The 16,366-nt window shown below is 38.1% G+C and overlaps 2 protein-coding genes across 14 annotated transcripts in view; one reads left to right on the top strand and one right to left on the bottom strand.

The window, feature by feature from the left end:
• Positions 1-425, bottom strand: part of nmnat1 (nicotinamide nucleotide adenylyltransferase 1) — a 35,970-nt gene extending 35,545 nt beyond the window's left edge. For 3 of the 9 annotated variants that reach the window (XM_031905093.1, XM_012966629.3, XM_012966633.3), the window contains exon 1: positions 234-323. Coding sequence is in view for 1 of the 9 variants with exons in the window: in XM_012966632.3 (XP_012822086.1) it covers positions 323-354 (32 nt within the window). In the remaining 8 variants the exon portion in view is untranslated. 9 annotated transcript variants of the gene reach the window in all.
• Positions 393-15,626, top strand: lzic (leucine zipper and CTNNBIP1 domain containing). Of its 5 annotated transcripts, none has more exon segments than NM_001017291.3 (7): positions 393-408; positions 1,700-1,818; positions 3,100-3,235; positions 6,623-6,721; positions 6,807-6,902; positions 10,033-10,114; positions 14,537-15,626. In NM_001017291.3, coding segments are annotated over 6 exon segments (573 nt in total). In that variant the 5' UTR covers positions 393-408; positions 1,700-1,717; the 3' UTR covers positions 14,596-15,626.
• The last annotated feature ends 740 nt before the right edge of the window (positions 15,627-16,366 follow it).

The raw sequence follows: 16,366 nt of genomic DNA, 5'->3' as shown, positions 1-16,366 counted from the left end.
AGATTACCAGCACACAGATACACTCCCTCCATAATGGGCTTTTGTTTCTCTGTAACACAAAACAAACAGGACGGTTTGTTTATTCAGAGCTCATTAGTGAAACTCAGCTAATGTTAAGGATTATAGTAAGCGAAAGCAAAACAATGCTCCGCTAGGTTGAAAATACACAGCACTAATAGTAGTGGCGAAATCACAGTGCTATTGATTGTTCTGTTTTTAGAAGTGACACATACCGAACAGTCCCACTTTTCTTAACGAAGCCCGCACTCCCAGATTGCTGCTAAATCATAACCACATTAACAACTCGCTCCTTCACTCCTACCTGACAGCTACTGCTGACGACACGAGTCTCATCTCGCGAGACGTTGACGTCAGGACTACATACGTCGTGATGACACGGCTCGTAAGGTGAGGTTTGTGGTGTTGGGTTCAGCTGTCAGGCAGGAGCTGGTCATGAATGGAGTTGTGGAACGTTAAGCATCGATCAGGGGCCGTGGGCGATTTTTTTGAGCAGTCGGGACTGTTGGGCGGTATGCCTTATTTCTCTTGTCAGTTTTATGACATTTTAACACAGCTTATATTAAAAAACGTAGCTGATAACCAATGTTTATGCATATGAGAGGTTTTATCAAATGATAAGAATTGTTTTATAAGTCTATATACTATTTGTAAAGGAATGTCTTTAGGTTTTTATATATTTTACCCCAATTGAAATACTTTCATTCTCTATCAAAGATGTTGATTCTTCTTTTTTTCCCCCTTTCTCCTTTACTGCCTTAAAATCTGTGTCCAACAGGGTATGTGCAGGTTTCTAAGTTTTAGAAAATGTTGCCACCTCAATTAAGTGTGAAAAAAAAAGTTTGTTCCTAACGGTTTTTTTCATTGAAGCATTATCATCTGAGATGGTTGCAGAGGTGGAAAAACTAGCTAGCTGAAGTATTTGATATTATTAAGCAAATCCTTACTGATTTTCTTTAAAACTGTGCAGTTGATCCAATATATTTATAAACGTATCCAACATGAAGTGGATATTTTTTTTTTTTACCTTAGCGGGAGTGTAGTACCACCTTTACAGTTACATTGTGTATCAAATTATGAATTTTGGTCCACATTTCTTGGAGGATTTCATGCCTGACTCAGCCCCCATGTCAGTTTGAAACCATATTTGTGTATAGTAAAAGGCATAACCTTATCAATACATGTTCTTTTCTGTTCCAACTGCCTTAAAGGAGTATTTCATTCCCCATGCTTCTGTACAGGTTTCTTGTGTTCTCACTGACTAACATCAAGGTCTCGTGAACAGCATGTGTACAGCATCAGTAGGTGCAGGATCGTGAAAACCAGTCAGAGCACCATTTGGCACAAAAAAAGCAGAATGGGAAGTTAAATATTCTTTTAAACATTTACCAGGCAAATTGAGTATATTACATTTTTATGATGACATTGTGCTAATTGACTGGGTCATCAAATAGGCAGCATCAACAGGGGAAGACTTAAGGGGATTCAGAAATTATTTTTAATTAAAATTGGCAAAATAAATTGAGGATTTCTCTGCAATGATTATATAGCAGCATTTTGAATAAAAACCATACACTTGACTTCATGCAAATTTCCAATCAGCCATTTGCAGAATAAAGGACCTTATTGTTGTCTGGGTCATTTTCAGAGTTGCAAATATTTTCTTTTTCTTTTTAAAAAGTTATTGTGAATATTTGTAATGGCCTCAAGAGGGAAATCAGAAACTATCAAACTGAGACAGAACTTAGAAGAACAACTGGACCGTTTAATGCAACAACTTCAAGACCTAGAAGAATGCAGGTAAATAAACTTGCACTAAACTTGTAATGCCTGCTGCTTAGTCACACTTTTAAGTAAAGAGCAACCCTAAAGTGCTGTATTCATACAACTTACACACCAACCTTAATTACAGCTCCTTTTGAGGATGTTCTTGCTTGCTTTGCTATTCCTCTTTTCATTCCTTTGCACAATGAGGAATTTTTCATATGGAAAATTACAGTGATAGGTATATTAGGAGTTTCTATCAGGTAATGAGAACTCATGTAATTTTGGACATGCACCCAGTTCTCATTAGCTCCCATAACAGTACACTGTACATGAACATTTAAAATCTACCACTTTTCCATGATGGCATACTCTGCTTTGCTCATCTTCCTTTACATGTTTGTGCCATTTTGCTCCAACATCTTTCTTCTTCCCTTTCAAGTGCATTCCTTTTTTCCTCCCAACAGTTCTTTCCTACAGTATTTTTAATGTAAACATGTGTCTCTAAAAAAAAGGTGGTGAGAGGGACTATCAAAATTATTTCTTTATTACACTGCCCAATTTGTTCCCTAATTTGACACCATTATTTTGGTCCTACCTATATATAATGCTTAATGCATTTCCCTGATTTTTCAGTTTCTTGGATTTTACACCATTTTTTCCCTGGTCTTCTGAAAACCTTAAAATAGGGTTCTATTCAGGGCCACCATCGGGGGGAGGGAGGAGACGGGGGGTAGTGTTGTGCCAGGCCTGGCGAAACCTTCTTTACAAGGGGGTCCGGCCATGTTGTAAAAGTTGCTCAAATTGCATAAGTTATATATAATGCTATGTTAAAACTTGCCTAGGAACTTAACCTAACTTACATGAAAGCTTTTGTAACTTTTGCAAGCAAAGACAGTGCAGAGATGCTTAGCAAGGGCAAGCAGGGGCAAATTCCACTGCCTCCAATGACTTGACTGACTTATTAGCACATGAATGAATTATTTTAACTGCTTAATATAGACGAACACTGAATTTGTCCTAAAAATACACTGAAATGCAATAGTTTTTGAACAAAGCAACTCAAAGAAATGCAAAATACCAGTTTTAAAAAGCAAAAATATACCTATAATCATAAACAGACCTCTTTGACTCTCTTTTGAGACTTTGACTTTCTTTGACTTAATGTAAACCTTAATTAATTATAATGAAAAACTGAGCACGACATTAAGTAACTTTGGAATTTTTAATTTGACAGCTTTTCTTTCTTTTGGTGGTAGGGAAAATATAAAAAAGTTACACAATTTATATCTAAAAGGAATGGTTATTATTTTTCAGAGAAGAGCTTGACGGTGATGAGTACGAAGAAACCAAGAAGGAAACACTAGAGCAGCTTAGTGAATTTAACGATTCATTGAAGAAAATTATGTCTGGTAACATGACTCTAATAGATGAGTTGGGCGGGATGCAGCTGGTGAGATATTTATTTTTAATTGTTTTAGGTACCACTTAAAGGGGGCATATTGCATATATTCCTTGAAATCACTTTTATCATGTAGACAGCGATAAATAATACATAATCCCTTTTTAGCCAAATTGAAATCGGGGACTGTTACCTTTACAACATATATATGTGTTGGAGTTCCTAATAGATCCTCTCTGAAAAAAATCAATTACAGCTCTGGCTTTACTCATTGAAAGTTCTTTATCAGGTCTACCTAGCTTTTGCATAGCTGGCATTCTACAATACAAATTTATATGAGCCATTTGCTCTCCTACACAGCCTGAAAAGTAGGCAGAAATAAGTAGAAAGGTTGGGTAATGTTTTGGGAAAATTTTAATAAAGCAACACAAAAGGCACATTTGTTCTATTTTTAAGGTGTATAATTAATAAAATAGCGAAAACTTATCAATTAACAATGTTACCATTAGGGCAGAAGTAAACGTAAACACTGGAGTAAACACGGAATTCACAACAAATTTTGCAGGCTCCTACCTGTGTATCTCTCTCCTCACCGTGAAAAACCACCTACGCTGCTTCAAATGGAAACTCCATTCCTCTCATCTAAAGGGGTGGCCTCTGGTGCATTGATTGTTTTTATGGGAAAAAAGAACACCCCCAATCTGCCTATAATCCCCTCTAATGTACTTGTACATTATGTAATTAGTAATCCTGTCCCCTCGCAAGCGCACGGTCTAACCTCATAGCTTAAATCTTCCATCCCCTTTACCAGTTTAGTTGCACATCTCTGCACTCTCTCCAGCTCATTAATATCCTTCTTAAGGACTGGAGCCCAAAACTGCACTGCATACTCAAGGTGAGGCCTTACCAGGGACCTATAAAGAGGCAAAATTATGTTATCATCCCTTGAGTCAATGCCTTTTTTTTATACACGACAGAACTTTATTTGAGAAATTAGACAACTTGTCATCTACAAAAACCCGTAGATCATTCTCCATTAAGGATACTCCCAACAAACTACCATTTAGTAGATAGTTCACGTTTACATTATTTCTTCCAAAGTGCATAACTTTGCACTTCTCCACATTGAACCTCATTTTCCAGTTTGCTGCCCAGTTTTCCAATTTTTTTCAAATCGCTCTGCAAAGTGGCAGCATCCTGCATGGAACTTATAGTTATATAATAAAAGTATAGTAAGTATAATAAAAATAGAAAGCAGTTATAAAAAAAAAAATGTTTTAAAGCAACAACCCAGAAAGTACTCCCGGTAAATGAGGACTTCCGCTGCTGTATATGTTTTTGTGGGAAGGGTTATTTTTTCTATAAATGTAGTATTTTTTTTTTACTATTATATTTATCTTTTGCTATGGTATCATTTTGATTATAATCCCAGGTGAAACCTAGCTCTGTTATTCATCCATAGAGGGTTATGTTGAATGTTAAAGGAAAATTAAAACCTAGCCCCACTCCACTGCCACCCCCTCCAAGCTCCCTCCCTGCAGCATCTCTTTTAATTGTCCTGACCTGCCATAAATTTGCACAGTTGCACAGCAAAGTTCAAATGGGCCATCTTCCACTCTCTTCACATCCTCTTCTGGTCAGTGTAAAACTGGCCCACCAGGATACCAGGAAAACTCCCAGTTGGCCCTCCTGCCTTTTGACCATTTGGCCTGTTTCATGGTCATTCCCTATTTCTGAATGGGAACAAAGAGGAGAAATAGATGGAAGAATAGATGCTAGCATGTAAATAAAAGAGACTAAGAAAATAAAGAGGTTGAGTGAGGAAAGGAAGAAAAATAGTTTGGAAAGTGGGCCTAGGGTCTAAGGTTTTCTGGTGGGGCCCCTAGGTTCCCAGTCCGACACTGCTTCTGGTAGAGCGACGACACAGATCTTGGAGTAGCATGCGCAGTTGAATATATGTCCTGAATCAGCATTAACTGTGCATACTCCTGCAAGATCTGTATCTACAAATGACAGAAGAGGATCAGAAGACTGACAGCACGCAACTCAGCAGATTTATTGTTGGTTAGCTCACAAGGAGACTTCTGAACAGAATAGCTCCTGCACGGGGGAGCTTTGAGAGGGACAGTGGATGGTGGTGGAGGAGAGGCTTTTGTATTACATTAATGTGCCATGAATGCACAGAAAGAGAGAAGATTTTTGCTACGATCCCAGAAAGCTTTTAAAAATGTTTTTATGTAAAGTATATAATTCAAAGCCTTTCTTGTCTAATTACATTACACAGTATACATACTGTGCACCTGTACAACCCAATTAAACATGAAAAATTATCATGGAAATATTAGATTAAAAATATTCTTGTTATATGACAATAAAAGAAATTCAGATGCATGTGGCATTTTTTATTCCAGTGCCCCATTTCTGCTTTATAATTCACTAGCCCCAGCCACTCTGTAATCATCTTTCACATTTGTCATATATCACCTTGTTGCAAGTTTTCCCCCTATAAACTGTATCTCGGCATGTAAAACCATAACCCACTTTTAAATGCCATTTAAGAACTCCCCCCCCCTGCAATTTTTTGCCTAAAAACAAAACATAATTCTAACCAACTTTGCAATATACATTCATTACACATTTGAAGTGTTATCAAGTTATTTGTATATATTATTGCTTTTAAAAGCAGTGTTTGTGCTTTTCTGTTCTCTGTCCTGATGGCTCTGGCTTTTGCAACAATGTAACAGAAGGCAGTGGATTGACAGACCTGTCTTGCTATAGGAGACTGGCTTTTGCAACATTGTTTAAAAGTCATAGCAAGGAGTTAAAGTGATAGATCATTCTTAGGGCGAGGTCACACAAGGCGTCTTTACGTTGCATTTTTAAAACCGCAGATTTAAGCATAACTACAGCAATAAAACAGCACACGGCTGTTTCTCAGCCTGTAGTTTTTTTTCCCAACATACATTTCAGATTTTTCTCATTCACCATAATTCTGCTGTTGCGCGTTTGTAATGACAAAATACATCTGTGTGCCGTCATTGCTACAGTGCCACTTCTCTTTCCATTGTACTGTCACATGCTAGTGTCACATGCTCTGTACACGTTCCGTATCAAAAAAAGCCTTGAAGGAAGACACCTCGGAAGAATTTTAGTACATTTTTGCAAAAAAAAGAGCCAAGCGGGAAAGCAATCTTAAAGCAAAATGTAGCCGGACTTATTGTCAATAAGTTACAGCATACAACGACGTAAATACGTATTTGCACAATCCATCTTGCAAGAGTTTGGTCACATATCGAAAATACCTGGCGTATTTCAGTCAAGTGTATTTCCAAACCTGTGGAAATAGCATTTCCATGACATATTTGCATTTATTGGTGTTTCTTATTAATTCCGTGTTTACTGTTATGTCATATTTTACATTTTTCCATTCCTATACAGGCAATACAGGCAGCTATCAGCCAAGCCTTTAAGACTCCCGAGGTGATCAGAATGTTTGCTAAAAAACAGCCTGGGCAGCTACGAACACGTTTAGCAGAGGTAACAGAATAAAATATTTCACCAGTACAGTTTTTTCTGCAAAATAGTTTATTTAATACTTTTTTGTTGGTTGTTTTCCTGTTAGCTAGATCGGGATTTAATGGTAGGCAAACTAGGAAGAGATCTATACACACAGCAGAAAGGGGAGATCCTGATTGCGTTGCAGAAACTTGGAGAAAAGGTAAATCTAAACGCAGATATTTCTTTTTATCTATTGTATCAAGCTACTTAGATGTAATTGTTGTATTCATTTCATTTAATAATTTATCTGTTAATTTATGTTTGTGTATTTGCTTTTTCTTTTTTTTTACATTTACATTTAATCGCTGTATACCCCAGGGCCAAAAAACAAAGGCGTTTATGATGATGTGGCATGTGTAGCTATCCTTGGACCACCCGGCCAGCCCTACTATTACTGTTGAGGACCGAAACGTCTGATTCTTTTAAACAATATGTCTACAATAAACGATGATAATGATGATTTTAAAGGGTGTGCCGGTCACAGATTATTTATTGCTGAATACTCAAAATTTGGCTGTGCACCCCGCAAGGTTACAAGCTTTGGAGTGCAGACACTATAAAGACTGATATATATATATATATATATAATAAATGTAGTAGTTTCATCTTACTTATATTGCCACCCTATTGACAAGGTTAACACATGCAGTTCAGCAACTGCAGTTGCATTGGCTGCCATTTATGAGTATTGCAACATTGTTTATAGGAATTTACTCCTGCCTCACATTAGCTGAGTTGTGTGAGACTGTGTAGAGAGTGGTAGTTAGTTACAGCATAAGCAATATTGAGTATTTTTTTTGCACTACTAATGATTTTGTTTAATATATGTTAAGATGGTTAGCTATGTCATAGTGGTATTTAAAAGGTTTATACATTTTTGGAGTGATACCATAATGAGTTTTTTTAAAAAAAATAATCTGTTGCATTATGCAAGTTCGTAGTGCACCTTGGTTTTGGAGAGTTCTGTTGTGCAATGTTGTTGTATATTGTGGGGGTTTACACAAAGTAAATTTTGAGTATATAAGTTTGAAATCTATATATCCTGACGTCATTTACTGTATATTCTAATATGAATCTCATCAAATTGGCTTATGCATATAAATAATGATTTCCAATTTTACATTTTTTTTGCCTTGAGCCACCATTTTGTGATGGTTATTGGACTTGCATCATATCAGGAATGAGAACAAATGCAAGTTCTGTAACAGGAAACATGTGGACTACTATAGTTTGTATAAACAAGCTGCTGTCTAGCCACTAGGGCGACCATTGAAGCTGGAAACGTTCTGTAAAATACAGTGGTATATGCCTTTTTTTCTAGTTCTAATGGCTTCCCACACAGCTATGAAGCAGCTTGTTCATATAAACTACAGTAGTGTTTCTGAAGCAAACACACCAGTTTTACTAGTGTAGGGCAATAGTACATTATATTTTAATTACTTTTTTGGTGTTACTGCACCTAAACCAACAATATTCTGTCAATTCTTTGGCTGAAGTGGCCTAGGCTGTGTTTGTATGCTCTTTGCTTATGTGCAAGAGCAGCTTGAGGGAGTCTTAGATGGCCTTTAGTACTTTTTATTTTTGATAGAGATGCACCAAACCAACTATTTTAGGATCCAGCCAAAACCTGAATCCTTTGCTGAAGATTTGGCTGAATACTGAACTGAATCCAAATCCTAATTTGCATATGTAAATTAGGATAAGGAAGGGTTAAAGACAACCATGCGCTCGGTGTGAAAATTTTTCAACTTATTGTTTGTGACAAAGTCACATGATTTTAAAGGAGAAGGAAAGGGTAATAAAGAGTCAATCTCAAAATGCAGGCATACCTTCAGTTGTCTCAATAGTGCCCTTAAGTCTCCCCATATTTCTCCCATTCAGAAGATCTGAAGCCAAACACTTAGAAAAACGCTGAACAGGGTAGAGAAGATTCCCATAATGCCTCACTCTTACCCAGACTTGGAGACTCGACTGTAGGCGGCGCATGCGCACAAACAGGAGGCTCCCCCTAGGCTTGGGACGCAGGTGCTAGTGGGGGAAGAGGCAAGCGGCGAGCGGGGCGGGATCAGAGCCGGCCGGCAGGCAAGTGCTTGGGGAGGAGAGGCACCTTTCACTTTAACAAACCGGTGGTGGCGCTGTGCTGACAGGCGAGTTTGACACACACCAGGACAGGAGCGGGGAGATGCCAGAGGAGAGGATGCGAGGGGGGGCAGTCTGTGCTGACAGGCAAGTTTGACACACACCAGGACACGAGCGGGGAGACAGGGAGATGCCAGAGGAGAGGATGCGAGCAGGGGGAGCCGAGTTGCATAAACAACAGGAGCACACGAGCGGGGTGCTCACAAGAGGCGAGTGGACGCAGCTGCTGGGGGGGGGGGAGACACAGAAAGACGCGGGGGGCTGCAGGAAGGCTGTTGGGGGCAGTATGCGCAGTACAGACATTGAGGGAAGGGGAGTGGGCATCCCTTGTTAAAGATGGCGCCGCCGTTCACTGAAACAAGTATGTAGGTTCTAGTATGTGTATCTCTGTAAATCTTTCATTAGGCAAGCCAGGAATATAGCGTTTTTACACAGCAATAGTAGTACTATTTAATAGTGTGCTTAATAGATTTTGACTGTCCTTCTCCTTTAAGCATTGGGATTTGGTTCGCCCAGAGTCATGGATTTGGCCGAATCCTTCCAATTAGATTTTTGATCATCTAAAAGCACATATTAGAAAAATATATTTTTATAAAAGGCTTTATATGAAAACATATATTTATCATGCTGTGTAAAAAATGCAGTGACGCATTACTGGTGATGTTGCCCAGTGCAACCAATCAGCAACTAGATTCCAACACTTGGAAAACCAAAGCAAAGCTTCTGATCAGCTGCTATGAGCACCATCACCGTAATGTTCCACTCCACTTTTTACACAGCATGATAAATATACCCCATATGGTTCAAGTATGGGCTGTTTTATGTGTGCTTTATAGAGGTTAGCAATATTTAGAGGGAGAGTTCCTTTTAAACACTGTACTAATTGAAAGTTGGGATTTAATGGAGTTATCTGGGAAATGCTGGGCTGTTGGGTTTATTAGTAACCAGCATGGGGGATTTGCAGATTATGGCCAACTTTTGGGTACCCCCTCATTAGACTGGTATTTTTTGGTATTTTACAATATGCTCCCAAAACCTATGAAGTAGATAACCATTTGGAATGAAAACATTGAAACTAAAATTTATTGTACTGTAGATATCTTATTGGTTGACAATTACAGGGTTTTACTCTAATGTTTTATTTCTTGTAGCTTTCACCTGAAGATGAAGCTTTTCTCTCTGAGAATGCGGGGGCTGTTTTTAACCAGTTTCAGAAGGTCTCAGAAGGTTTGGGTATGTGTTGTCTGTTTAATTGCTATAAAGGTTCTGTCCATAAGAAAAAGTACATTTGGTATGTTCTTCTGTTAAAAACCCCCCACAAAATCTAAAGTTTCTGCAAATAGAAATTAATGAAGTGTTTGGCAGAAACCGCCCCCCTCCTTAAAAAAAACCACATGTAATTGCACTGGAAAAAAGTTTCCACCCTGTGCAACACAATACAGGCCTGTAAGATTTAATAAAGCAGGCCAAGGTATCCACAAATCTTCCCTCATGTATGAGGAACAGATATTTAACGGGCCTCTGTTCACTAGGGTCTGGAACCAGCCATGTGTAAAGGTCTCACAACCTGGGATGCCCTGCTCTAAGCCCTGGCTGGTAAGAGCCATGCCATGTGGGGGAGTGAAAGCCCATGTGGGGGTGAGAGTTCACATTAGGTCCCTTCATAAGTACATAATGTGGAGGTCACACCATAACATAAACTAAAACACATTTATTGTCCCAGAACCCATACTAGTTATACCGGTGGTATCAAAAACTGGTTATAGGTTTAATTTGATATACTTGACTGTTGGTAGGAAGAGTGGGTCAACTCAGTGACGTTAACCCTTTTAAGATTAGAGTGCTTAGCATCTCTCATTGCCAGTGTGAGAAGTACAAGAGTGGTGGAAACAAGTTTTGTATGAGTTTGTGAGTTTTGGTTGGTCTTTGGGTGCTGTGATGCTAGTCTAACCTGTGTGCGAGGCTGTGACAGCCACATCTAAAGTCACATGCATCTGAAGTGGCATAATCGTGACTGGTACTGATACAAAACAGTATTTGCATGGTCAGCATTGGTCACAGGGGGGCACAAAGATGCTTTTCTTTCTCTCCAGGTTAATGACATTAAAGAAGGAGATGTCTGAATAGAGAGGCCTCCTGCATCCTGTTTGTTCCAGTAGCTGTCTGAAAAGAAGAGGCTTTTATATCCTCTTTCTTTAAAAAAAACTTTCCTTTTTCATTCATTTTAGTAACTGTTTATAAACTTTGTAACAAGAAAAAAATTATTTTGTAACAACAACCCCACCTGCTTGTCAGTTCTTTCATTTGTACAGTTGAGGAGTATTTGTTCATAAGGAAAACAGAATTTTCTCATGTCTTTCCTAAGCAGAAAAACTTTGGAACAGTTTTCTGTTTTCCTTTGGAAATCATAAATAGTTTATAAAAAGGATGCAACATTTTCACAAATGTTAATTCCCAGACTTTACTAAAATGCATCTTTCTGTCCATATGTGATGGTAGCGTTTGTCAGGATATAAATGGCCATGTTTAACCCTTTCCCTGCCAAGCATGTAGCTCCTACATGCTGGCATAAAAAGATGTTAAACGACACCCATGGAGGAACTACGTTTTCTTTATCTTGCGCTCGTTCTCTGCGCTCCCTGCTTAATCTGAGTGCAGAGAGCGAGTGCAGGGTAAAGAACCCCCTAGGGAACGAGCAGGGGGGGGGTAAATAGTGGCCCCTGGGCGTGATTGCCCAGGGGCCCCATGGGAAAAGCCTGACACGGAGATTCTACACTAATACACACTTATTCTTACACTTATACACACACTCTTACATTTTGGGGGTGGGTTGGCGGGTTTCACACATTCACAGCACTTACGGCACTCATTTTGCCATGTGTTAAAATGGCTAAAAATGCAATTAAATGACAAAAATGCACCAAAATCACAGAAAATGTTTTTTTTCTTGCCTGAAAAAAATGTTTTATTGCCATGGCGGATAGCGTATTCGCTAACCGCACTGCAAATACCTTTTGTGTATTATGTTTGTGTTTTTATTAATTTTTTTGTGATTTACGTGCATTTTTAGTCATTTTATTGCAACTGTGATTCTGACTGCAGATATCACTAGGAAATAAAAAAAAAAAAAACATTGATTTTAGGTTTTTTGGTGGGGATTTAAGCAATTTTGCTGCATTTCACATTGTTCTTTGTTACTTGTCTTTGCACATGGACATTTTGTCTGCTGTATTTCAATTTGGCTTTCTCTGTACCCCACATAGTTTGGTAAATCTATGCATATAGGGCATCAACTGTTCAGTAGACCCCTGGTGTTCATATTTAGAGTGTTTCATGTTGATACGTTATGAAATGTGGGGGTACATAATTGGGCAAAATGCAAGCTTTGTGACGATTTTCAGAAATGTTATAAAAACAGTTCTATTTAGCATAGCTTTGTAGTGTGGTAGTTTGCATTAGAAAGATGTATTTACACATTTTTGTTTTGTCAGAATGTGTACTTTTGGAAAATGTATGCTTTTCTAGGGTCTGTACTAGTTAAGGGGGTCTTATGGCACATAATGCACATACCGGGTGCAAAAACTGCATGAGCCGGAGCGTCATATGTGAATATCCACTATTTTTATTTGGGTGCCCCTGTACTCCGCATAGTTTGGTAAATCTATGCATATAGGCTATCAAACTGTTCAGTAGACCTCTGGTGTTCCTATTTGGGGTGATTTTCCTTTGTATGCAAGAAATTGTGTGAGATAAATGCGGCAAATTGTAACATTTTTAGGCGATTTTCTGAAATGTCACAGAAACCACTAGCTTTAGGAAAGCTTTGCAGATTGGTACTTTGGTGTAGAAAGGACTCTTTACCCATGTTGGATTTGTCAGAATGTGTACTTTCCAAAAATATATGGTTTTCAGGTGTTACCCTACATTTCTGCTGTTTCTATTCCACATAAAACTGCCATGTGTTTATGAATTAGGTAAAGGTAAGCCATGAAATTAGTGTATATTATTAGGTATATTTTGGGGTCTCTAAGTGCCATGTGCTTTGATAAACCTATGTACAGTGGGCATCAAACTGTTCAGTAGACCTCTGGGGTTCATATTTAGGGTGTTTTATCTTGGTACCTAATGACCTATAGAAAATAAGATGCTGCATATTGGAAGTTTTGAGGTGATTTTTGGAAATGTCATAAAATCTGCAAACTTAGGAAAGCTTTGCGGCTTGGTACTTTTGGAGTAGAAAGACATGGGTACCCATTTTAGATTTCGGGGAATGTATACTTTCCAAAAATATATGACTTTCTGGGGTGAGCGTACTTTTTACTAACTTTATCCAACATAAAATTATGTAAATGTGTTGATTTTGTCGAAGCTGCAATGACAGAAATGATAGATTTATATGGGGGTATGTTCATATCGGGGCCCCTACATACAACATACTTAGGTAAACCGATACATATTTGGTATCAAACAGTTTAATGGCCCCCTGGCGTTCAAATTCAGGGTGTTTTCTCTTGGTACCTAATGATACATGGGAGATAAGATGCTGCGAACTGGAAGCTTTGAGAGGATCTTTGGAAATGTTATCAAAAATGCCAACTTTAGAAAAGCTTTGTGGCTTGGTACTTTGGAGTAGAAAGACACAGGTACCCATTTTAGATTCGGGGGAATGTGTACTTTCCAAAAATATATGGCTTTCTGGGGTGAGTGTACTTTTTTTGTAGCGTTATCCCACATAAAGGATGTAAATTTGTTGATTTTGCAGAAGCTGAAATTACAGAAATGATAGATCATATGGGGGTATGTTCACATTGGGGCCCCTACATGCCACATACTTAGGTAAACCTATACATATTGGGCATCAAACTGTTCAGTGGACCCCTGGCGTTCATATTTAGGGTGTTTTATCTGGTTACTTTATGACCTGTTGGAGATAAGATACTATAGACAGGAAGCTTTGACGCGATTTTTAAGAAATTTAAGAAATTTTGATAAAAGCCAATAACTTTAGGAAAGCATTGCAACTTGATAGTTTGGAGTAGACATATAGTTCTACCTATTCTGGATTCCACAGAATCTGTTCTTTCTAAAATGTATAATTTTCTGGGATAAACCTTCTGTTAGTGGAATTTTTGACCTTGAAATCTAAAGTATGCAGCTTTCTGGAGCAATGCTTTGGAAATTTGGTAATGTACTGCTGGGAGTTTTTGACCTATACAAGTGGGAAACAGTGCAAAATGTTCAAAAACTGTGTGGCAGTAGAAGTTTCACTTTGTTCAAAATTGCTGGCAGTGAAAGGGTTAAAAGCTTGAGCAAATTAGATGTTTTATTGATTTTTCGAAGTAAAATAAAAATAAAACATCAAATGTGGTATGTGTAATCATTTGGGCACCCTGCTAGCTGATTTTTTTTTTACCCCTAAAAGTAGTATGGAAATAAAGCAAAGACTATTTAAATTCTGTTAATAGTAATTGTAACCCAAAACTTGCAGAAACTAATAGTTTACAATTTGTCCCTAGAACGTTTTTGTTCATTTCCTTGCCCAGACATTTCAGCACTACTAAATGCATTTGTGATCATGCATATATTTTTTATTTAACTTTTATACTTGTTAATGTTTATATGTCACTACTAAAATATGTTTCTCTGTGTGCATAGGATCAGGAGACAAGGTCCTGGCTCTTGCAAGTATTGAAGTGGAAAATACAAGAAAATGAAGCACTGTTTGAAACAAAGTGAATACTTTGCTGAGTATTTTGTTGAATTTGGCTGCAGATGTATCTGTTTTGTATTAATATAACCAAGTTCTAGGTCTTTCATTAACTTTTATGAAAAGACTTTTGCATACGATGAGCCTTTGTAGCATTTTTTTTTTTATCTTGGCTTCATTCACATTTGATGATAATGATGACAGTTTTGCGGTACTTTACTTTCTAAATGTACTGCATTTTGAAATATATGTACAAATAATAAGGTATTGTTTTGAATTTTTAATAAATTGGTTAGATTTTGTTTTAGTTATTTTACTTTTTTGGGTCAAGCAGGAATCAGTGTAATATTATCCCTGACAAGATTTATTAGATGACAGCTATACTGCTACAAATTTGGCATTCTGGGGAAAGAAAGAATCATCCCCAGGACTAGGGATAACATTCCAGTGGTATTTAAAAAGACACTGGCAATTTTTTTTTTTACACCCCAATGTTTCCATTGACTTTGACAGGGAAGATTTTCAAACTGCTGCCACACTTACAGCTTTGAAGCTCCACCCCCCCCCCCCCAAACTTGAATAACATAATCATGGGGTCACCACGAATGAAACAGTGACATTTGTTGGATGACCCAAAGTGGGAGGGGCCAACAACAGGCAATCAAGTTTCACCAGTTGACTTTAAAGGGGGAAATTCAAACTGCTGCCAATCTAACAGCTTTGAGGCTACACTCGCTGAACTTGAATCACATAGTCATGGGGTCAGACTGAATGAAAATATGATTGTTGGATGCTGAATCGGATTTTACCTATTTACTTGGTGAAAATTCAACCTGCTGCCATTCTCACAGTAATAACACCAGGGTTCCCAAACATAGTCAGTCGCTGGGTGACTATGTTCGTTTTTATTGCTCCTGAGGAAGCGTGACGTGTAGCACGCGAAACGCGTCAAGAGTTTTCCTTTTGCCTTGCTGTTTTCTCCAAATTGAGTAGTCTGCACTGCGCAGCTTTTGTTCTAAAATAAACATTATCACACTATTCCTTGTTCTCTTTTTCTGGTACATCCCATTGAGGATTCTGGCTACACCTACAATCAAATTACGTTTTTTAATATGGCCTTGTATCCATTGATATCTGGTGAGCATATATTCAGCACAAGTGGGTGTTGATTCACTGTGCACACATCATACCACCGTTACGTTTGCTTTTACAATCTGTTCTTTATGTGTCTTTTGTTTGTATTTTCCATGCGCTTCCAACATTGCATCCGTACTGGGTGAATATGTATTCATGGATTTTTTTTTAATGGGTGGAGCCACCAACAGCCAATCACCTATTGACTTTCAATAGGGAAATTCAACCTGCTGCCATTCTCACAGTATTAACACCAGGGTCCCCAAAATTTTCACTAGGGGACTACAGTTTTAGTTTTTAGAAAGTGGGCAGAGGCACCAACAGCCAATCAGATTTCACCTATTGAATTTTATTAGTTCGATGCCAGGGTTTCCAAACTTTGCACAGTCAGTCACTGGGTGACTACGTACTCAAGGTTAGAAAAAGTGGGCGGGGCCGCCAAAAGTCAATCACATTTCTGTCATAGTTTTCAGTGGAGAAATTTTAACTTCTGCCATTCTCACATGTTTAATGTCAGGGTCCCAAAACTTTGCACAATTTGTCACTGGGTGACTACGTTCCAAGTTTAGAAAAGTGGGTGGGGCCAACAGCCAATCAAATTTCATATGTTTAAATTTAAACTGCTGCCATTCTTTAAATATTAA

This window comes from Xenopus tropicalis, chromosome 7 (assembly GCF_000004195.4).
Source record: "Xenopus tropicalis strain Nigerian chromosome 7, UCB_Xtro_10.0, whole genome shotgun sequence".
Lineage (NCBI taxonomy): Eukaryota > Metazoa > Chordata > Amphibia > Anura > Pipidae > Xenopus > Xenopus tropicalis.
The sequence above is the reverse complement of the archived record's forward strand: the minus strand, read 5'-3'. Positions and strand labels throughout refer to the sequence as shown.

Bases quoted from the DNA above. Each gene is read 5' to 3' on its own strand.
- lzic (XM_012966659.3), top strand. From the start codon at position 1,718: ATGGCCTCAAGAGGGAAATCAGAAACTATCAAACTGAGACAGAACTTA. The intron at 1,819-3,099 runs GTAAATAAACTT...ATTATTTTTCAG, and splicing joins CAAGACCTAGAAGAATGCAG to AGAAGAGCTTGACGGTGATG. The intron at 6,903-10,032 runs GTAAATCTAAAC...TATTTCTTGTAG, and splicing joins TGCAGAAACTTGGAGAAAAG to CTTTCACCTGAAGATGAAGC.